We start from the raw sequence: 24,808 nt of genomic DNA, 5'->3' as shown, positions 1-24,808 counted from the left end.
CTTCCTCTTTCATTTCTTAACCCCAATCCATATTCTCCTACTACGTTTCCTTCTCTCCCTTTTCCTACACTCGAATTCCAGTTACCCATGACTATTAAATTTTCGTCTCCCTTCACTATCTGAATAATTTCTTTTATTTCATCATACATTTCTTCAATTTCTTCGTCATCTGCAGAGCTAGTTGGCATATAAACTTGTACTACTGTAGTAGGTGTGGGCTTCGTATCTATCTTGGCCACAATAATGCGTTCACTATGCTGCTTGTAGTAGCTTACCCGCATTCCTATTTTCCTATTCATTATTAAACCTACTCCTGCATTACCCCTATTTGACTTTGTGTTTATAACCCTGTAGTCACCTGACCAGAAGTCTTGTTCCTCCTGCCACCAAACTTCACTAATTCCCACTATATCTAACTTTAAACTATCCATTTCCCTTTTTAAATTTTCTAACCTACCTGCCCGATTAAGGGATCTGACATTCCACGCTCCGATCCGTAGAACGCCAGTTTTCTTTCTCCTGATAACGACATACGACATCCTCTTGAGTAGTCCCCGCCCGGAGATTTTAATGGGGGACTATTTTACCTCCGGAATATTTTACCCAAGAGGACGCCATCATCATTTAATCATACAGTAAAGCTGCATGCCCTCGGGAAAAATTACGGCCGTAGTTTCCCCTTGCTTTCAGCCGTTCGCAGTACCAGCACAGCAAGGCCGTTTTGGTTATTGTTACAAGGCCAGATCAGTCAATCATCCAGACTGTTGCCCTTGCAACTACTGAAAAGGCTGCTGCCCCTCTTCAGGAACCACACGTTTGTCTGACCTCTCAACAGATACCCCTCCGTTGTGGTTGTACCTACGGTACGGCTATCTGTATCGCTGAGGCACGCAAGCCTCCCCACCAACGGCCAGGTCCACGGTTCATGGGGGGGTCTGATGTATTAACAGCCATCAAAGTTTTTCTTAATCATACTTCAGAAACGTAATTTTTATTTCGAAAATCGTGAACAGTCACAGTCTTTCGGCGTTACTTGTGCTCTGACTGTCTCGCTCTTCACATGTACTGTGAAAATGGGTGTCACAGCTTCCTGCTTCGCAATGAAACACGCGCGCGGAACACCGTTAATGGCTTGAGACAAGTTGTTCTTAATGTTTTTCACAACATTACAGAGAAAACTGAGCTTTGACGTTTGTTGAGAAAGACGATATAATAAATATAACAGACGCAATTATAACTGTAATCGTGGCGTAATCTGTAGTGTCGTTAGCTGGTAATCGTGTGGGCGGTGGTGCATAATCCGTTGTGAGCAACAATTTCTTTTGTTCCGTTTGAATACCTAAATCATTTAAATAAGAAATTTATCAAAATGTGGTAATTAACTTATTCGATGCACGTCTTCTAGATTATGATTACGTATCACACGCAGAATTCTGGTTTTCATTGGAAATACACATTGTTAATTATCGTTGTATTATGAAGGATTGTTACAAATTTTCAAGTTAAGGAAATACTACAAAATTAAATTTTTTGGAGAAAAATGAAAAATCAAATACTCTTTGTTTGAATACGCCCACTGTTTTATAGGACAAATGTGGTCTCACACGAGACAGAGTGATAAGCGTCGTAGAAACACGGAAAACAATTTTCACGGCGTCGAGCACACTGTGCAAATGCTGCATTTCTACAGTTGCCACCGTACCACTGTTATCTGAACCCAGTAGAATTGATCTGGAGCAAGAGAAGGGATTTGTTGCGAGAAATAACAAGACATTTAAGATTCCAAACTTACTGGACTTAATGCACGAAGCTTTGTGACACGTCACTGCCGAACGATGGCGAAATGCAGAACAGCACGTCGTAAAAGCGGAGGAGTAAATGTGGACTGTTGTATGGAAGAAGTTCAGAGATTACCAGACGACTGACTGTTATACCCTCAGTGGCTTCAATATTTAACTACAGCAGTGCTCTTTTACGCCGCATATTGCTCATGCAGAAAAATTACGTTTTCAAAAGTCAGGAATTTTCATCACTCTCATTTTTAATTACAGTACCACGTTAGCTAAGATCGAGAGCATGATTCCCTTCAGATCGCGTAGAATGCGTCCGCCCCCGGTAGCTGAGTGGTCAGCGTGACAGAATGTCAATCCTAAGGGCCCGGGTTCGGTTCCCGGCTGGGTCGGAGATTTTTCTCCGCTCAGGGACTGGGACCCTAGCGCGTCGCGGCCATGTGGACACTTGACAGCGCAAAAAAAGCAGACGGACACGGTGCAGTTCCTCACAGATATCTGGGATGAGCACGAGAGAGCCAGGCAGAAAAACAACTACCACCGGCATAAGTTCCAGAGCTATCTGCAGATAGCGCTGGACGCCGCCGTCAAGGACGCCCTCCGTCCTCAGACGCGGCGACCGCTGCCGCCGCCGCAGCCACCACATCACGCCCTGCCATAGCCCCTCACGCCACCGTTGTTGCTGACGCAGACACCCTCCCACCCTCCAACATTCTCAAAGTGCGTGTTAAATACAGGGTGTTTCAAAAATGACCGGTATATTTGAAACGGCAATAAAAACTAAACGAGCAGCGATAGAAATACACCGTTTGTTGCAATATGCTTGGGACAACAGTACATTTTCAGGCAGACAAACTTTCGAAATTACAGTAGTTACAATTTTCAACAACAGATGGCGCTGCAGTCTGGGAAACTCTATAGTACGATATTTTCCACATATCCACCATGCGTAGCAATAATATGGCGTAGTCTCTGAATGAAATTACCCGAAACCTTTGACAACGTGTCTGGCGGAATGGCTTCACATGCAGATGAGATGTACTGCTTCAGCTGTTCAATTGTTTCTGGATTCTGACGGTACACCTGGTCTTTCAAGTGTCCCCACAGAAAGAAGTCACAGGGGTTCATGTCTGGCGAATAGGGAGGCCAATCCACGCCGCCTCCTGTATGTTTCGGATAGCCCAAAGCAATCACACGATCATCGAAATATTCATTCAGGAAATTAAAGACGTCGGCCGTGCGATGTGGCCGGGCACCATCTTGCATAAACCACGAGGTGTTCGCAGTGTCGTCTAAGGCAGTTTGTACCGCCACAAATTCACGAAGAATGTCCAGATAGCGTGATGCAGTAATCGTTTCGGATCTGAAAAATGGGCCAATGATTCCTTTGGAAGAAATGGCGGCCCAGACCAGTACTTTTTGAGGATGCAGGGACGATGGGACTGCAACATGGGGCTTTTCGGTTCCCCATATGCGCCAGTTCTGTTTATTGACGAAGCGGTCCAGGTAAAAATAAGCTTCCTCAGTAAACCAAATGCTGCCCACATGCATATCGCCGTCATCAATCCTGTGCACTATATCGTTAGCGAATGTCTCTCGTGCAGCAATGGTAGCGGCGCTGAGGGGTTGCCGCGTTTGAATTTTGTACGGATAGAGGTGTAAACTCTGGCGCATGAGACGATACGTGGACGTTGGCGTCATTTGGACCGCAGCTGCAACACGGTGAACGGAAACCCAAGGCCGCTGTCGGATCACCTGCTGCACTAGCTGCGCGTTGCCCTCTGTGGTTGCCGTACGCGGTCGCCCTACCTTTCCCGCACGTTCATCCGTCACATTCCCAGTCCGTTGAAATTTTTCAAACAGATCCTTTATTGTATCGATTTTCGGTCCCTTGGTTACATTAAGCCTCCGTTGAAAACTTCGTCTTGTTGCAACAACACTGTGTTCTAGGCGGTGGAATTCCAACACCAGAAAAATCCTCTGTTCTAAGGAATAAACCATGTTGTCTACAGCACACTTACACGTTGTGAACAGCACACGCTTACAGTAGAAAGACGACGTACAGAATGGCGCACCCACAGACTGCGTTGTCTTCTATATCTTTCACATCACTTGCAGCGCCATCTGTCGTTGAAAATTGTAACTACTGTAATTTCGAAAGTTTGTCCGCCTGAAAATGTGCTGTTGTCCCAAGCATATTGCAACAAACGGTGTATTTCTATCGCTGCTCGTTTAGTTTTTATTGCCGTTTCAAATATACCGGTCATTTTTGAAACACCCTGTATGTGTGCTTGTGTAAAAAGTGGCAGTGCTTCATCTGTGTTCTCATATGCGACACAACAAATTATATCGTCACACAACTAGGGAAAAGTGTTAAAATACTGGAGATCTTCTGTGTGTCCAAAAGGTGTTTATGTAAATACCATACCAAATAAGCAATACGACTGCAATTCATTTCAATAATCATGCAGGTCACAAACAATTGTGACTCGATGCAAATATGACGATTCGCAAAGAGTTCATTTATCATATATCAAATGTTTTCCTCTCTCTCTCCCTCTCTCTCTCTTTCTCTTACTCTCTCTCCTTGTCTCCTCTCTCCCTCTCTCTCTCTCTCTCTCCCCCAATCACAATCTAACAACTACTTCTCGCTAGAAACAATATCCATATGTATATATATGTGTTGAGTGTAGCCATAAGTGTATGTCATGCCTAGCTATTTTTCTTATTGAGCACTGCTCAAAATGTTGCAATTTGCTGCTGACATTAGAGGGGTCCAAGATACCGTTAATTCATCTTCTGCAGTCTAAGCTTGGTAACCTTGCAAAGAGCCTTAAGTTACTAGAGGATGCATTTTTTATTTTATTTTTTTTATTTTTCGGGACAGCCCAGAAAAACTTCTTAAACTGCCAGAGCATATGCAAGTACAGTTAACATCACTCTTCCAGTCTGTAGGTAGAGGAAGTCCTACAAAACTGAACCACTTGATGGAGTGTGATACAGAAAAAAATGTCATTTCTTCTATAGGTAAATTGTTTGATCCGAGAAACATAACAAAAGGCAATTTAGACAGTGCTGAAATCTCTCAGCTGATAAAGAAAATTCCCATTCTACAACAACTTCCAACATCAGAATTTCTTGTACCATACACATTGTTTAGGGATTTAGGAGCTAGTTCTTGTAGAGAAGGTAAATATGTTGATGTGATAGTATTCTTCTTTCCCTGAAAGCAGAGTATGGACTTTTTATGGAAGCTGCAGTGAAGGCTTTGTGGATCCCAGTCAGTAATGCTGATGGTGAGAGATCATTTTCTAGGTATTGCAATATAATGTCTGACAGGAGAACAGCTCAGACTCCCAGTAATATGGAAGTCATGGTATCCTTGTCTTTGTCAGACTGACTTGTGTGTTGTGAACATAGACTAGGACAGGATAAATGTTTTCCAAACTTTCATGATTTGGTATTTGTGTTTTAATAAGATTTATAATTTTTATGCTTTTTCAATTTATGTAAAATAAAAGATTTTTCACTGCAAATGTGCCATAAATGTATTTCCTTTACCTTTTACTGCTGAAAAGTGGAAATAAAATTTAACGAAATTATTGACGAAATGGGAAAAAAACTAGCGAAAAATATACCGAAATAGCTTTTTAAAAATGACGAAATCGGGCAACAATTTTCACCGCAAACAGGTGCCTCTAGTCATAGTCACTAAGTTCAAACCAAATTTAAAGGACGCCATCATTTGGCACCAATCAAAATTAATCTCACGAAATATCATGTTTTTTTTTACAAAGACAGCATTATCAATCTCATACAGAACTATAACTAAAAACAAAAAGACCACAGCACTGCCATAAATCAGGCTAGACAACAAACAAATACAACCAAGTAGATAATTAGAAACAAAAGTTGCATATCAGAAAGAACCAAAGTAAAAAGAAAACATAAGAAAAGTAGCAAACGATAGGAAAAGTGTATGTGTGAAACTTAAACGTACCTTTGATCAAAGCAATGTAATTGTTAACTTGTAAATAAAAGTTAATAGTTACAAAAAAGGTGTTTTGTTGTCCTAAACTTCATCATTTTTCATCCCCATCGACGCGCAAGTGGCATCAAATCGAAAGACTAGCACCCGGCGAACGGTCTACCCGAAGGGAGGCCCTAGTCACACATTTACATTTACATAAGATTCGTGTCGCCTGAATTGTACCATTATTTCATTCTGTTCAAAAATTAAATGACATTCAAGGCTTTATTGTTCTCAGCTCGTCTCTCTTTACGTCTTTACTACAACTGTCCACATCACTGGAGATTAGTTGGACCAGATGGCTGGCCATGACTTTCCAAGTTAAATGTGACGGTAAAGTTGTTGACCTGTATTATCGCTGAGTCGATGTACCCGTAACGCACAGCATTAAACGTATCCTTATTATCGTACTTGACTACTCGAAATACACTCCTGGAAATTGAAATAAGAACACCGTGAATTCATTGTCCCAGGAAGGGGAAACTTTATTGACACATTCCTGGGGTCAGATACATCACATGATCACACTGACAGAACCACAGGCACATAGACACAGGCAACAGAGCATGCACAATGTCGGCACTAGTACAGTGTATATCCACCTTTTGCAGCAATGCAGGCTGCTATTCTCCCATGGAGACGATCGTGGAGATGCTGGATGTAGTCCTGTGGAACGGCTTGCCATGCCATTTCCACCTGGCGCCTCAGTTGGACCAGCGTTCGTGCTGGACGTGCAGACCGCGTGAGACGACGCTTCATCCAGTCCCAAACATCCTCAATGGGGGACATATCCGGAGATCTTGCTGGCCAGGGTAGTTGACTTACACCTTCTAGAGCACGTTGGGTGGCACGGGATACATGCGGACGCGCATTGTCCTGTTGGAACAGCAAGTTCCCTTGCCGGTCTAGGAATGGTAGAACGATGGGTTCGATGACGGTTTGGATGTACCGTGCACTATTCAGTGTCCCCTCGACGATCACCAGTGGTGTACGGCCAGTGTAGGAGATCTCTCCCCACACCATGATGCCGGGTGTTGGCCCTGTGTGCCTCGGTCGTATGCAGTCCTGATTGTGGCGCCAAACACGCATACGACCATCATTGGCACCAAGGCAGAAGCGACTCTCATCGCTGAAGACGACACGTCTCCATTCGTCCCTCCATTCACGCCTGTCGCGACACCACTGGAGGCGGGCTGCACGATGTTGGGGCGTGAGCGGAAGACGGCCTAACGGTGTGCGGGACCGTAGCCCAGCTTCATGGAGACGGTTGCGAATGGTCCTCGCCGATACCCCAGGAGCAACAGTGTCCCTAATTTGCTGGGAAGTGGCGGTGCGGTCCCCTACGGCACTGCGTAGGATCCTACGGTCTTGGCGTGCATCCGTGCGTCGCTGCGGTCCGGTCCCAGGTCGACGGGCACGTGCACCTTCCGCCGACCACTGGCGACAACATCGATGTACTGTGGAGACCTCACGCCCCACGTGTTGAGCAATTCGGCGGTACGTCCACCCGGCCTCCCGCATGCCCACTATACGCCCTCGCTCAAAGTCCGTCAACTGCACATACGGTTCACGTCCACGCTGTCGCGGCATGCTACCAGTGTTAAAGACTGCGATGGAACTCCGTATGCCACGGCAAACTGGCTGACACTGACGGCGGCGGTGCACAAATGCTGCGCAGCTAGCGCCATTCGACGGCCAACACCGCGGTTCCTGGTGTGTCCGCTGTGCCGTGCGTGTGATCATTGCTTGTACAGCCCTCTCGCAGTGTCCGGAGCAAGTATGGTGGGTCTGACACACCGGTGTCAATGTGTTCTTTTTTCCATTTCCAGGAGTGTAGATCGGCTTCTGCTCCACGGGAAACTAAATCCAATGAGATTCCAGTAGATGCGAAAAAATACATGGTGTAATGTTTACATGAAGTTTATTCTTATGATGAACGGAGTATACACTCGGGGTTACAAAACGCGTCGTCTGCCGCAGTTGTCATTCGTCACTTAAAACCAGTTGCTCTCGCAGCAGCCACTTCCAATCCAACATTGCTCCGCTTTATACAACTACAAGTTGAGTCAACCAAGTTTCTAGGTGTACACATTGACAACAGTCTAAATGGTCTGAAAATATTTTGCACCTCCACAAAAAACTCAGCTCAGCAACATTCGCTGTTCTTATTATTTCCACTGTATGTGACCGAGACACCACAAAAACTGCTTATTTTAGTTATTTCCATGCATTATTGCTGTATGGCATAGTTTTCTGGGGTAATCAGCCACTATCCAAAAAAATATTCATTGCCCAAAAGAGAGTTATTAGGATAATGAGCGGAGTCCAGCTTAGACATTCTTGTAGGAACCTTTTCAGAAAATTAGGGATGCTGACAACTGCATGCCAATATACCTACTTCCTGTTATGTTTCATGGTAAAAATGGAGAATCGTACAAAAGCAATGATTCATACTATACCCATAATACCAGGAGGGAGATGGACTCCCATTATGAATCAAAAAACCTTACTATTGTACCAAAAGGAGACCATTACATGAGCTGCAAGGTGTTCAGTGCTCTCCCACCACCATTGAAATTACTTATCCACGAGCTTCCCAAATTTAAACAACAGCTCAAACAGTATTTATTAGATAATTCCTTCTATTCGGTAAAAGAGTATTTCAGTAGAGTTAACTGTAATTGATTTTTTCATTTACTAATTTGATGTGCTATTGTGCATTACGATACAACCACTGTGTATTTCATTTAGCTATTAAGATCTACCATATTTTTTAATGTAATTTTTTCTATACCTATTAGTGTGTACTTTGGCTTATACCAGATATCCTCTTGCAAGAGGTACTTTTATGTATTCCTTTTGTATTATTTGTAATAATTCTGACACGTCCTACATCCATGCGAATGCCTCGCAGTATTGGATTTATGGGATATAAATAAATAAATAAATGAATTAACAACATTTGCGAAGTGACAGGACAGTAGCCAGCAGCCGATGTGGCAACACTGTAGCAGCAAGTGACAGACATAAACTGCGAAGTAATTCTGCATCAGCATCGAGCTCTGTTGTCAAATCTACCACTGATGGTTGCCTATGCTGCTTTACGAAGTGTGCAGGCCTCTGACCTCCACATTCTGTGATGAGGCGTCAACTTTTTGTCACGTACTCGACTGTCCCACCGTCTTTCCACGACAGCAGCACATGAACAGTCGACCAGCTTTGCCATGTCCGAGATGGTCGTCGTCAGCGTTGTCAGAGTCGCCTGTGTCAGTGAATTTCTCTAACTCTGGCCCATGTCGCCAGTCATTCATTTCACTATCTTATGGAAGATTCTGCAGCAGTTGTCGTCGAACTGCGGCCCACGCGTCGCATGCTCCTGGAATCAAGTATTCATGCAGCCCTCGGTTTTCAGCCGTATTTTATAACAATATGAACCTAGCAACTAACAGCCAAATCTAAAACGTCAACTAACATTAAAAGCCTAAGAGTGTGGTTTTCCTGCTCAATAACAAAGAATAATAACTCATGGAAACCATAATACAGTGTGTATCAAAAAGAATCATCCGATTTGGTACTTCTATATTTCTGAAACTAATAAATATATAAAATGAATTTTGTTTTTATGAACGGGAAAATCAAAAAGTTTTTTAATACTTTTTCATAAGTGTTCAATATGCCCTCCCTTGAGATGCACGGCATATGTCAATGCGATATTCAAATTATACCCAAGCTGTAGCGAGCATGTCTTGAGTCACAGCTTCCACAGCTGTTGTTATGTGATGTCTCAGTTCATTCATTGTTGTTGGTAACTGTGGCACATAAACAAAATCTTTTATAAACGGCCACAAGAAATAATCACATACAGTCAGGTCCAGTGACCTTGGAGGCCAGTAATGTAAGGCTGAATCATCTGGTCCAATGCCACCGATCCATCATTCAGTAACCCGTTGATTTAAAAATTCCCACACTTTCAGATGACGGTGTGGCGGTGCCCCATACTGTTGGTAAATGAGTCATTCGAATCAGTCTTCAACTGTGGGAAAAGAAAGTTCTAAAGCATATCGAGATATGTACTTCCTGTAACAGTGTTCTCGGCAAATAAAAATGGACCATACACCTTTTCCCGTGAAACTGCGCGAAACACATTAAATTCTGGAGAGTCCCTCTTGTTGTACAACTTCATGTGGTTGTTCTGTACCCCATATTCTCACATTATGACAGTTCACCATTCCATTTAAATAGAGTGTTGCCTCGTCACTAAACACTAAGAATGGAAGAAAACTGTCATTTTCCATCTTGCCAAGGACGAAGTTACAGAACTCCACATGTTGTTGTCTGTCACCTTCCAAAGATCTTGCAGCAGTTGAATTTTGTATGGTTTCATGTCTAAACGGTGACGAAACTCGCGCCAGACAGGCATCCGGGCCATGTTGAGCTGTCGAGCTGCACGGCGAATGGATTTCTGTGGACTCCTTGTGAGATTATGGCGGATGCGTTAAGTGTCTGTGTCAGACACTCGGGGATGGCCCAGCGATCTGAGTTTTCACCAACAACCTGTTTCTCGGAATTGTTCATGCCATCAAAAATGTTCAGTTGTGTGTGAAATCTTATGGGACTTAACTGCTAAGGTCATCAATCCCTAAGCTTACACACTACTTAACCTAAACTATCCTAAGGACAAACACACACACCCTTGCCCGAGGGAGGACTCGAACCTCCGCCGGGACCAGCCGCACAGTCCACGACTGCCGCGCCTCAGACCGCTCGGCTAATCCCGCGCGGCTTCATGCCATCGTCTAATGCTCTGTGCTGTAGGAGGATTCACACCATACCTAGCGTGAAAGTCACGCTGAACCGTTATTACTGACCCTCACTGCACAAAACGTAGAGTCCGCAGCTCGTGGTCGTGCGGTAGCGTTCTCACTTCCCACGCCCGGGTTCCCGGGTTCGATTCCCGGCGGGGTCAGGGATTTTCTCTGCCTCGTGATGACTGGGTGTTGTGTGCTGTCCTTAGGTTCATTAGGTTTAAGTAGTTCTAAGTTCTAGGGGACTGATGACCATAGATGTTAAGTCCCATAGTGCTCAGAGCCATTTGAACAAAACGTAGAACACAAATCGCTTTCTGTTATCCCGACACCATTTTACTTTACTAGAATTGAGGTGGGTGCACACTGCTGCTACCTAGCAGGAACCGTGTAAAACTCCAGAGTTTGCCCTTTCCAACAGTATGTTGTTCACATACTTTTCTCAAACAACATAATAGTTATGATTTTTTTTAAAAATTGCACGATTCTTTTGATACACCCTGTATATTAAGATGTTCTTAATTTTAAACGATGTTGGTGAATTCCACCGTGGACTAAGTAAAGTTGGCAGCTTACTGCAGGGGCAGACAGGTAAGTAGAATGTCCTCTGCAGGGCTAGAGGATGTGACAGATGGAATGTTTTATTGTTTGTATTCCAGCACTTACATAACTGGTGGGTGTGCGTAACTTGTTCCGTTCAGCTGTTATGGTATAAATTATGATATAGAAGTAACATGAATTTGAGAATGCGTATTACAGAGAGAGTCGTTTTCAAATGTGGTACACATTTGTATCAAGGAATATGAAATGAAGGTTGTTGCAATACAATGCAATGAGTAGAAGCAAAATGACGTTTAAAACAAATTAGTTAACATTTGTGATCGTGGCTTATATTGCATAACGCATTTAAATGAATGTACAGTTTCTGTTAGTCTAAAACTTGGGGCTTGTTGAAGGTGGCAGCAATCAACTAGAGCAGTTGACACAAAGTGTTCTGAATGGTCAGTACTGGAGGGGGGGGGGGGGGGGGGTGGCGGCCAAATGTTCGCACCTTTATTATAGCTAGTGTATTATGGGCTCATAATATAATAATTTATGTAGGTTAGCAATTATTAATATGATTAGTATACAGTGTGTAACCAGTATAAGTACAGATAATTTAACTGGTGAGTGAGTACAATGTACTGCACAACATTGTATCAGTATAATTTGCAGACTGATAATTCTAGCTATTAGAAGTAGTATTTTTTTAGCATGGTTAGTACCTCCAAGTACATGTGGCAGATGTTTAAATGTGAACATGTGGACACAAAAAAAGTAAGAGCCTACGGAATATCAGACCAGCTGTGTGGCTCGATTGAAGAGTTTTTAGCAAACAGAACACAGCATGTTGTTCTCAATGGAGAGACATCTACAGACATTAAAGTAACCTCTGGCGTGCCACACAGGTGTGTTACGGGACCATTGCTTTTCACAATATATATAAATGACCTAGTAGATAGTGTCGGAAGTTCCATGAGGCTTTTCGTGGATGATGCTGTAGTATACAGAGAAGTTGCAGCATTAGAAAACTGCAGTGAAATGCAGGAAGATCTGCAGCGGATAGGCACTCGGTGCAGGGAGTGGCAACTGACCCTTAACATAGACAAATGTAATGTATTGCGAATACATAGAAAGAAGGATCTTTCATTGTATGATTATATGATAGCGGAACAAACACTGGTAGCAGTTACTTCTGTAAAATATCAGAGTATGCGTACGGAACGATTTGAAGTGGGTCATATAAAATTAATTGTTGGTAAGGTGGGTGCCAGGTTGAGATTCATTGGGAGAGTCCTTAGAAAATGTAGTCCATCAACAAAGGAGGTGGCTTACAAAACACTCGTTGACCTATACTTGAGTATTGCTCATCAGTGTGGGATCCGTACCAGGTCGGATTGACAGAAGAGATAGAGAAGATCCAAAGAAGAGCGGCGCGTTTCGTCACAGGGTCATTTGGTAAGCGTGATAGCGTTACGGAGATGTTTAGCAAACTCAAGTGGCAGACTCTGCAAGAGAGGCGCTCTGCATCGCGGTGTAGCTTGCTGTCCAGGTTTGGAGAGGGTGCGTTTCTGGATGAGGTATCGAATATATTGCTTCCCCCTACTGATACCTTCCGAGGAGATCACGAATGTAAAATTAGAAAGATTCGAGAGCGCACGGAGGCTTTCCGACAGTCGTTCTTCCCGCGAACCATACACGACTGGAACAGGAAAGGGAGGCAATGACAGTGGCACGTAAACTGCATTCCGCCACACACCGCTGGGTGGCTTGTGGAGTATAAATGTAGATATAGATGAACAGAAGTCAATACTGCAGGTGTAGTCCACTCAGTGGTGCAGTTACAACTGCGCAGAAAACATCAAGTAGTAAATTATGTAATGCGACCATTTGACGCAGAAAAAAAAAAGCTGACAACCAACAGACTAATGAAATTTTTACTCTGCAGCAGAGTGAGTGCTGATGTGGAACTTCCTGGCGGATTAAAACTGTGAGCTGAACTAAGACACAAACTCTGTGAAGTTTGAAAGGCAGGAGATGAGATACTGGCAGAAGTTAAAATTTGAGGACAGGTCATGAGTCATGCTTGGGTAACTCAGTTGGTAGAGCACTTGCCCATGAAACGCAAAGGTCCCGTGTTCGAGTCACGGTCTGGCACACAGTTTCAATTTGCCAGGAAGTTTCAACACATTGATGTGTGTATATATTAAGGTGCCACATATACAAATATATGAGCTTATACTAGTTACAAACTGTACATGTGGCTCGAGACGACAATTCACAATGTCAGTATTGGATCTTGAGCGAAAAAGTTTGATGAAGACGGCTACAACTGGTACGGTGCTATGTACCCTCTACCATGCACTTCACAATGATACACTTCATGCAGATGTAGATGCAGAAATAATGTGGAGATTGTTCACACTCCCTAGGCCCAGCCAATTGAGCCTTTTATAAGCCAACAACATGGTGAAAGTTACAGAGCTAACAGAACACATGTACAAACACAAGTGAGTGTATGTGTGTTCTGTTAACTCTAATGAAGGATTTCTCTGAAAGGTTATCAGTGTTCTAACAAGGGAACCTCCCCATCGCACCCCCCTCAGATTTAGTTATAAGTTGGCACAGTGGATAGGCCTTGAAAAACTGAAGACAGATCAATCGAGAAAACAGGAAGAAGTTGTGTGGAACTATGAAAAAAATAAGCAAAATATACAAACTGAGTAGTCCATGCGCACGATAAGCAACATCAAGGATAACGTGAGCTCAGGAACGCCGTGGTCCCGTGGTATGCGTGACCACCTGCGGAACGAGAGGTCCTTGGTTCAAGTCTAACCTCGAGTGAAAAGTTCGATTTTTAGTTTTCAGACAATTATCAAAGTTCAGGTACTCACACATAATCAACTTCGCTCTCCAAAATTCCAGGACATGTTCAGATTTTCTTGGACATATGCAGGATTTGACGGTATACACACGGAAAAATTTGAAAACGTTAAAAACATATGTTTTGACAGAGCACAGGGAAAAGTGTGCGACTGTGAAACTGTTGCATTCATTTGTTGCAGTTTATGTGACAAACTCTTATGTTTTCATCACTTTTTTGGGAGTGATTATCATATCCACAAGAAAACCTAAATCGGGCAAGGTAGAAGAATCTTTTTGCCCATTCGCCAAGTGTACAAGTTAGGAGGGTCGACAACATACTCCTGAAACTTCCTGGCAGATTAAAACTGTGTGCCCGACCGAGACTCGAACTCGGGACCTTTGCCTTTCGCGGGCAAGCGCTCTACCATCTGTGCTACCGAAGCACGACTCACGCCCGGTCTCACAGCTTTACTTCTGCCAGTATCTCGTCTCCTACCTTACAAACTTTACAGAAGCTCTCCTGCGAACCTTGCAGAACTAGCACTCCTGAAAGAAAGGATATTGCGGAGACATGGCTTAGCCACAGCCTGGGGGATGTTTCCAGAATGAGATTTTCACTCTGCAGTTTCATATCAGCGCACACTCCACTGCAGAGTGAAAATCTCATTCTGGAAACATCCCCCAGGCTGTGGCTAAGCCATGTCTCCGCAATATCCTTTCTTTCAGGAGTGCTAGTTCTGCAAGGTTCGCAGGAGAGCTTCTGTAAAGTTTGGAAGGTAGGAGACGAGATACTGGCAGAAGTAAAGCTGTGAGACCGGGCGTGAGTCGTGCTTCGGTAGCTCAGATGGTAGAGCGCTTGCCCGCGAAAGGCAAAGGTCCCGAGTTCGAGTCTCGGTCGGGCACACAGTTTTAATCTGCCCGGAAGTTTCATATCAGCGCACACTCCGCTGCAGAGTGAAAATCTCATTCTGGAAACATACTCCTGTCGTGTGACGCACATGCCGTCACCAGTGTCGTATAGAATATATCAGACGTGTTTCCTGTGGAGGAATCGGTTGACCTATGACCTAGCGATCAAATGTTTTCGGTTCCCATTGGAGAGGCACGTCCTTCCGTCTACTAATCGCACGGTTTTGCGGTGCGGTCGCAAAACACAGACACTAAACTTATTACAGTGAACAGAGACGTCAATGAACGAACGGACAGATCATAACTTTGCGAAAATAAAAAAACTGAATTTTTTACTCGAGGGAAGACTTGAACCGAGGTCCTCTAGTTCCGCAGGTGCTCACGCTAACCACGGAACCACGGCGCTCCTGAGCTACAATTATCCTTGTTGTTGCCTATCTTGCGCATGGACTACTCAGTTTGTATATTTTGCTTTTTTTTTCATAGTTCCACACAACTTCTTCCTGTTTTCTCGATTGATCTGCGTTCAGTTTTTCAAGGCCTATCCACTGTGCCAACTTATGACTAAATCTGAGGGGGGTGCGATGGGGAGGTTCCCTTGTAAGTATTCTTTATGCTATAAATGAAAAGCGCAAAATTATGCTGTTCTGCTTTATTAAATTATTTTGTTGCCAGTTTATAGCTTACAAGGTCACCACAAGATCATAACTAGCTGCTCATTGTAGTATGATTATGCACTGTAAGCAGAAACTGGTTAGCAAAATAAATATGTACTGTAGAATAACATCATTTTTGCTTATGATTTATATCCACATGAAAACAAACAGAAGAACAGTTAGGAGGTGTCGATAAAATTTGAGTTTGATTACGCACAAAATCAATGGACAGTGTGACGTCCCTCTCGCCTTTTGTTGTCGCTGTTGATGAGCCGCTACTGCTACAGCTCGGTCGGTGGAATGGAGACGCGACGCGCAATGATGGTTGTCCACGTCGGATAACGTGGAACAGCACCTGAAAATCTCTAAAGAAAATTGTTCCTCGCGTAATGTATGAAAGTCCGTTTGCGAGTCCGCACAGTCTTCTCAGCGATGCAAACTGCTGATTTTAGTTGTCTGTTATGGTTTTATGATGATTTGCTATGCCCGGTTAGTTAGTTATTGCAGTATTGAGTGAATCATTCATCACCGGCGTCGTTTCACACCACTGAAGCGAGGAAAAATTCATTTGCGATTCAATATCTGTAGTTGTTGTTACGTTGCTGCGCAGAATTGTTCACTAGGCACGACGCAAATCCAGAAATAATCTATAATGCTATCTCGCTTTCGTGCGTCGTAATATTTTTTCGGCGAAACACTCCTTTCAATGCTCAATGTTCATCAAGTCACTCTTTCAATTAAAATGTTCACAGTTAATTAATTTTGATCATCAACTACCTCACAGTTCAATTAATGATGGAGCCAACGCGTGAGATTTCCATTACGAACAATTTTTATTGTTTTTTCTTAGCAGTTAGTTTATAATCATTAAACTACCAGCACACCGATGGATCAGATCAATTACGATTCTTTTCAGTTCGGTGATCGTGACAATTACAACTTTTACAATCGGCATATTTGTATTATTTTCGTGTTGTCGTATTAATGTTTCCTACTTACGGTTAAACAGGTATTGCAGTCATCGATACTATGTGCATTCTTCGTTGTAACTGTTCACTTTGATGAAGGTTGAGTCCAACAATGATATCTCCAATAATTAAAGTTCATTAGCTCGACGTACACTATTAAAATATCACTTCAGTTCAAATTCTCAAGAAAGTCCGCTCATGTCTATAACGCAATAGTACTTTTTTTAATAGAAACAATCTCATAGCGTTCCGTTTGTAGTACTATAACAAACGGTGCTCTCTCTCGATTTGATTGCAAGCAAGCTAGCAAGCGATTAACATTTCCACGATCGAGCATTGTAGACGCATTGAATTTCCTTTTCGCCACGTGTACAACTCTCTTTCACAATAAATGTTATCTCTGACCGACATATTACTTTGGACTTAGCTTTCGTCGTACTGATTTGCAATTATTACTGACATGTTTGATAGATAATTAAAAATAACCTTTCTTTCTTTCTACCTTTATATTATGACATACTCAGTAATTATTGAAATTCGTGTTCATCAAAACTTTAAAGTGTTATATTATTGTCAAAGTTGTACCTGTCAGGATAACACTGTTCCCTACTTTAAATTGTCATGACATTCTTATTTGGGTTCTCGGGTTTCTTGGGGTTTTAAAACAGTCAGTATTGACATTCTTAGCCAGTGGCATCCATTGATGGGCTATATTATTAAATAATAATTAAGGCTACTGATAGTTTAATTTGGATAAGCAACACAGCATGAAGGTGGTACTGAAATTAATGTTAACATGAGCTTGGTTGGGTCTAGTCATTGTTAGAAAGTGTTACACTTATATGAACTCGGCAACCAAAATAAATTGTATGAACAGTTGTGTTTTGAAAGCGCTCTTTTCACTTAAATGGAAGGACTAATTGATTTAATATCCATAAATACAAGAGAGACATACTTGTCCTGGCATCATAGCTAGGGTTTGTACAAAGGATATTGTCGAGGTTACAAATACACTACCCACTTGTCAAGGAGCTTTACCAAATAACGTTGTTATTTTCCATGTGGCTTATGAGAAATAACAATGCTTGAATCTAAGTAATGGGTAACTGATATGAAAAGTGGATACTGAAGTCTTTCCTTAATTTTCTTTGAACTGATAGTGATTTCTGACTTCTTATTTTAGATTATAAGGGAGCTCACTGAAGATCTTTGCACGAAGGTACATAATTCCACTATAAAGCATCAAACTGAGGCAAAGTCTACACAATAATTGTTTTTGCATCTTTTATTGTGATTGTGCAAATCACTGGTCATCTTACAATTATTTTCGCTATCAACAACAAATATCATTGTAGTCTCTTTCCTCAATGTTCCTGTAATTCTACCAGAGAAATATGTGAGTTATTCTGCAAACTGAAGTGGGATTCATTTGTTTGAAACACACTGATGAGCCAAAACATTATGACAACTGAAACTTCCTGGCAGATTAAAACTGTGTGCCCGACCGAGACTCGAACTCGGGACCTTTGCCTTTCGCGGGCAAGTGCTCTACCATCTGAGCTACCGAAGCACGACTCACGCCCGGTACTCACAGCCTTACTTCTGCCAGTACCTCGTCTCCTACCTTCCAAACTTTACAGATGCTCTCCTGCAAACCTTGCAGAACTAGCACTCCTGAAAGAAAGGATGTTGCGGAGACATGGCTTAGCCATAGCCTGGGGGATGTTTCCAGAATGAGATTTTTCACTCTGCAGCGGAGTGTGCGCTGATATGAAACTTCCTGGTAGATTAAAACTGTGTGCCCGACCGAGACTCGAACTCGGGACCTTTGCCTTTCGCGGGCAAGTGCTCTACTATCTGAGCTACCGAAGCATGACTCACGCCTGGTACTCACAGCCTTACTTCTGCCAGTACCTCGTCTCCTATCTTCCAAACTTTACAGAAGCTCTCCTGCGAACCTTGCAGAACTAGCACTCCTGAAAGAAAGGATATTGCGGAGACATGGCTTAGCCACAGCCTGGGGGAAGTTTCCAGAGTGAGATATTCTGGATTATGACAACTGCCCACCGCAAGGCTGTATGCTGCGTGGTGACACTGAGGGCACATGATGCAGTAAGAAAAGTCTGTGAGTGGATGAATGGAGAATTATCATAGCGACAATAAGTGCCGCTAATGTGGAAATCTGGTGACTTAAGTGACTTTGACAAAAGCCACGTTGTTGTGTCTTTGTGCCTGGCAGCGAGCATCTCAGAGATGGTGAAGCTGGTTGGCTGTTCAGTCGAGTGTCTGCTCTCTAAGGCAGGGCAGGCAGTAATCTGTGGCACCTCTGATGACAGAGTACAGTGCTGGTGCAGTCGTAAATGTTTTGGAGCACACCGTTCTGCGCACAGTGTTGAATATGGTGTTCTGCAGCAGAGGCTCACTATGTGTTCCCATGTTGACCCAACATCATCATCAGTTATGACTGCAGTGGGCACAGAATCATTAAGAGTGGTCCACGGATCAATGGAATCATGTCACCTGGTCAGATGCATACCATTTATTGTTAAACCAGGCTGATGGTCACGTCCGGATACGCTGTCATCCAGGTGCACACCTGCTGAAAATATGCAGCACACCATGGATTCAGGCCAGTGGCATCAATACTATGTTATCTGGGACATTCACCTGGTATTCCATGGGGCTTGTGATACTAATCAAAAGCATCATGACAGCTACGGGCTACGTGAACATTATTAGGGATCACCTGTAACCCCTTATGTTTGATGTCTTCCTGTACAGTGGTGGCACCTTCCATCAGCATAACTGTAGGTGTCACAAGGCCAGAATTGTGCTGCAGTGATTTGAGGAGCCTGATAGTGAACTCACATTGATGTCTCGGCCATCAAATTTGACTTACCTGAATCTGATGAAACCCAACTGGGCCACTATCAGGTACCAGTTCTGCGCCCACAAACCGACTGCCCGCAAATCACAGGAAGTGTGTGACCTGTGTGTAGGCATCTGGTACCACAAGCCTCTGGAAACCTACCAAATACTTGTCGATTCCATGGCACGCAGAATCACTGTTGAACTGTGTTCCAGAAACGGACCAACACACTTTTAAATAAGTGGTCATAATGTTTTGGCTCATCAGTGTAAATTCATACATTTATTCATGTGTTCATTTGCTCATTCTTCCCTTATCTCTTTCTTACTGACTACATAATAATTGGACCAATCTCTCCTCTGCCAAACATCTAGCATGGAAATGGAAAAAAGAACACATTGACACCGGTGTATCAGACCCACCATACTTGCTCCGGACACTGCGAGAGTGCTGTACAAGCAATGATCACACGCACGGCACAGCGGACACACCAGGAACTGCGGTGTTGGCCGTCGAATGGCGCTAGCTGCGCAACATTTGTGCACCGCCGCCGTCAGTGTCAGCCAGTTTGCCGTGGCATACGGAGCTCCATCGCAGTCTTTAACACTGGAAGCATGCCGCGACAGCGTGGACGTGAACCGTAAGTGCAGTTGACAGACTTTGAGCGAGGGCGTATAGTGGGCATGCGGGCGGCCGGGTGGACGTACCGCCGAACTGCTCAACACGTGGGGCGTGAGGTCTCCACAGTACATCGATGTTGTCGCCAGTGGTCGGCGGAAGGTGCACGTGCCCGTCGACCTGGGACCGGACCGCAGCGACGCACGGATGCACGCGAAGACCGTAGGATCCTACGCAGTGCCGTAGGGGACCGCACCGCCACTTCCCAGCAAATTAGGGACACTGTTGCTCCTGGGGTATCGGCGAGGACCATTCGCAACCGTCTCCATGAAGCTGGGCTACGGTCCCGCACACCGTTAGGCCGTCTTCCGCTTACACCCCAACATCGTGCAGCCCGCCTCCAGTGGTGTCGCGACAGGCGTGAATGGAGGGACGAATGGAGACGTGTCGTCTTCAGCGATGAGAGTCGCTTCTGCCTTGGTGCCAATGATGGTCGTATGCGTGTTTGGTGCCGTGCAGGTGAGCGCCACAATCAGGACTGCATACGACCGAGGCACACAGGGCCAACACCCGGCATCATGGTGTGGGGAGCGATCTCCTACACTGGCCGTACACCACTGGTGATCGTCGAGGGGACACTGAATAGTGCACGGTACATCCAAACCGTCATCGAACCCATCGTTCTACCATTCCTAGACCGGCAAGGGAACTTGGTGTTCCAACAGGACAATGCACGTCCGCATGCATCCCGTGCCACCCAACGTGCTCTAGAAGGTGTAAGTCAACTACCCTGGCCAGCAAGATCTCCGGATCTGTCCCCCATTGAGCATGTTTGGGACTGGATGAAGCGTCGTCTCACGCGGTCTGCACGTCCAGCACGAACGCTGGTCCAACTGAGGTGCCAGGTGGAAATGGCATGGCAAGCCGTTCCACAGGACTACATCCAGCATCTCTACAATCGTCTCCATGGGAGAATAGCAGCCTGCATTGCTGCAAAAGGTGGATATACACTGTACTAGTGACGACATTGTGCATGCTCTGTTGCCTGTGTCTATGTGCCTGTGGTTCTGTCAGTGTGATCATGTGATGTATCTGACCCCAGGAATGTGTCAATAAAGTTTCCCCTTCCTGGGACAATGAATTCACGGTGTTCTTATTTCAATTTCCAGGAGTGTAGAATGATTGCTCTGTGACCTGAAAAGAAAGTTTATTAGGAAATTATGACTCTCTGAGGCAGGTGTGGAGTTAAAACACAACTGCTTTGGAGCTAGAATTGAGTTTTGTCATACGATTAACTTTTAGAGTGGTTACTTTTTGCGAATCTCATGTTAGGCTACAGTGTACATTATGATGTCTTGGAACAGTATTTAAGTCAATGATTGCTATTGATATAGGGATTTGTTTCTAACTTATTACAAGCTGTCTCAGGGTTTTATCGTACAAAACAGGGTTCAACTAGCATTTTTGCATTGGTACTATGTAAACTTCACCAGAAACTCATAATCAACATGGAAATTGACAGGCATGTGTAATATATACACACTGCTTTTCATTATATTTTATTTAAATATTGATTCATAGCAAGGACTTCTCATTTCCTGTACAGATTTTCCTTCTTTTTCAATTATGACAAACTTTAGGACCAAACAAAAGTTACTCAGATAGCTCATTATCAAATGCATAATATTCACTCAAGGTAGCATCTGTAGTTTTTGTTGTGGCATATACAAACATTTGTTTCAGTTCCACCTGCTTATGAGCTGCACAATATTCATATAAGTCTAGATTGTTGTCATTCTGCTTATGTGTAGGGTCATTTCTCCTTTTCTTGTATAAGTACCACAATAAGGAAAGAGTATATTGCAACCTTCAATGCAAAACTACTCTCTTTCAAGTGATATTCTGATAAGATGCACCCAATACTCAAAGCTCAAAATTATCACATTCATACATTTTCATTTATTCACACATTGCGTTCCATAATAATTATAGGAATTATTTTTAGACGTAACATCCCTGAGTGCAAATATCCACACAATGTTAAGACAAGTGTTTAATAATACTCTTTACATTGTTTTTGAATATCTTGGTATTGCCCAGTTTCTGCCTGATCTCTTCTATCAACCTGTTAAAGACTTCTACACCAGAACACCAACTCCATTCTGAACCCTAAATAAAGATGGAAAATCTATACTGAATTTGTTTTACTTCTCTTGTTATGCCTCATCAGCATGGAGCTGTAAGACTCCCAAAGTCTCTGCAGAGCCTTCAACAATATGTTATCAACTTTACACAATATTTTTCATCCATGCTTCTGTGTGTTATGTCAGAGACTATAAAATCGATCAAATTTACATAGAACTTTGACACTGCTGCACTGCCCTATGAGAGTATTGAGTGATATACTGCAAAGTGTGCTACCAATGCCATCAACTGGTCAACAAAATGAGAGATTTATAAGTGCAGAAGTGAGCTTATTGCTTAACTGAGGCGTATGTTGTTCCCACCACAGTTTTTTTTCCACCTTCATCTGAATTCCACACACACACACACACACACACACACACACACACACACACACACATACACACACACACGGAGTTTCATTTGGAGTTGTGATCTCTACTACTGCTGCTATTTTTAAGTCATTTTTACTTTCCTGGAATTGCATAATATGATTTTTTTTAAGGTTAAGAGTTAAGCTGTTTGCTGTGTACCAGTTGTAAGCATGTTCAGCTGTTTTCCTGACAGCATCTGGTAGTTGTGGTTTTGGGGTTGTATCATTAGCAAACACTACAGTTTTTGAAGAGGCCCCCCTCATGTTTTTGGTATGTATTTAAACCAAGAACATGAATAAGCAGACTACCAAACCAGGTGGGAACCAATATGAATAATTTCCCACTCTGAATTTAGTATATTCTTGTTTAATGCAATGTTGTACTGATAAGTGGGCTCATTCTGCCAAGTTATTTGTAAATTTGACTCAATTTTATAGTCTCTGAAATAATATTCCACATCCTCTCAACCTTAAAAGTTTTATTTCATTTCCACCTCCCTTCTTTGGTGCTTCACATTTTGTCAGGCAGCATATTTTGAGAACATGGGACAAAAAAAGAGAGAGCGATTGCTTTTTAGTGACTAATGATTTTGCAGGCTTTTTATATTTTCATGAAAAGTACTAAATAATATTTATTTATAATCATGCCTCTGAATCAACTAAAGCTTCTAACATGGCCATCCTTTGCCTCAGTTGCCTATATCTACTCTGAAGCACCATCTTTCATAAACAATTAATCTAAAAGTCCTTTTTAAAGTATTTAAAATGACAGGAATGGAACGGACAGTGACGTTTGTTGGACTGATCCAGGGACAGCAAATAAATAAGTACATGCATGTTTTAAATGAAATGAACTTCAACTAATTACTTTTTATTGTGCTGTCTTTTCATTATGAAAAACTTCCTGTGTATTAAACAAAAGTGTTGTTATTACAGAGTGCGGTATGTTTCTATAGAAAACAGCAAAATTCTTCCTCATTGTGCTTATGTCCATCTATGCCACCCAGGAATTTTTCTGCGCAGTATAAAGAAATAAAAGATGAATAGCTACATAGAAATATTTTTAAAGCTTTGTCATATCATTGTTTACTGTAGCCTCATAGGTAATTTATTCATTTGATGCAGCATTTTAGCACATTCTTACATAATTTATAGTGCTTTACAATTGCCTGTGGTAAGAAACACTGAATACTCAGCAAATACATATATTTTTTTATTTTGAAGGCATTATTCCATTTTTATTTGGTGAACTGGTAATTCTGTTCTACTTCTATTTTCAGTGACAACATGTAGAGCGATTTCTGAAGGGAACAAATGACAATAAGGTTTATATATTTTTCTCTCCGTAAAACTATTTTACATTTAATGTGTACATTTGTTGTGACATAATATGATGCTAGCAAACACCAAGAGATAACAATAGGGAGGAAATAGGAGGATGAGAGAGAGAGAAATATAACCTTTGTTCTTAAGCAGGTCAAGCTCCTTCCCCACTTTCACCAACAATGCTGCACATCTCAGCAGCTTCTCTGCTTTCTACAGGCACAGTATATAAGAACAGCTCAGTTACAAAGAACACTCAGTCATCGATGTGATGGAAAGCCGGCTAGACTGTACTGCAGTTGTTTATCTCTCTTAAGGTTTAAGGTCTTAATTCCCCGAAATGTCTACAGTGTTTCCATTGTCTATTAACTATGTGAGCCCGGACATAAACAAACAATTATTGGAAGATTTTACTGGGGAAAGAACTGGTTTTGTGCAAGTAGGTGATGACCAGTGGTTTTTCCCAAGCAAGTATGCATCTGAAGGAGTTAATTTCTACAATTTCAGTGTACGGAAAGATGACACTTGGGTGGTAACATTTCCTAGATCAGGTAAGATATTTTAGATGAGCATTTACTGCTTAAATGCCTCATTTCTGAATAGCACCACAGTACTTGCTATTGATATACAAGTTTTGAGTGTGATTTTTAAAAAATATGTTCAAAGCAGGCTTACATTGTGCAATGTGGATGACTAGCTTAAATTAATAAATGAAACTAAGTTTTTCTCACATAGTCCAGAACAACAGCAGTGCTTGAGTCATCTTTCAAAAGCTTATTTCAGACTGAGTATATACCATTTGTCAATTAGACATCATATACATTCTTTTGAGAATATCATATATTTTTTGGTTATCACAAATGTCAAATTTCCACCTG

At 42.7% G+C, this 24,808-nt stretch overlaps 1 protein-coding gene across 1 annotated transcript in view; it reads left to right on the top strand.

Annotated features, from left to right (window-relative positions):
- The first annotated feature begins 24,270 nt into the window (after window positions 1-24,270).
- LOC126168751 (sulfotransferase 1C4) overlaps window positions 24,271-24,808 on the top strand; it is a 28,020-nt gene continuing 27,482 nt past the window's right edge. The window contains exon 1 of the mRNA XM_049920627.1: window positions 24,271-24,481. Coding sequence (XP_049776584.1) covers window positions 24,271-24,481 — 211 coding nt within the window. The remainder of the gene's footprint in view (window positions 24,482-24,808) is intronic.

The sequence above is a fragment of the Schistocerca cancellata genome, chromosome 1 (assembly GCF_023864275.1).
Source record: "Schistocerca cancellata isolate TAMUIC-IGC-003103 chromosome 1, iqSchCanc2.1, whole genome shotgun sequence".
NCBI lineage: Eukaryota > Metazoa > Arthropoda > Insecta > Orthoptera > Acrididae > Schistocerca > Schistocerca cancellata.
This window is presented reverse-complemented; position numbering and strand designations above follow the sequence as displayed.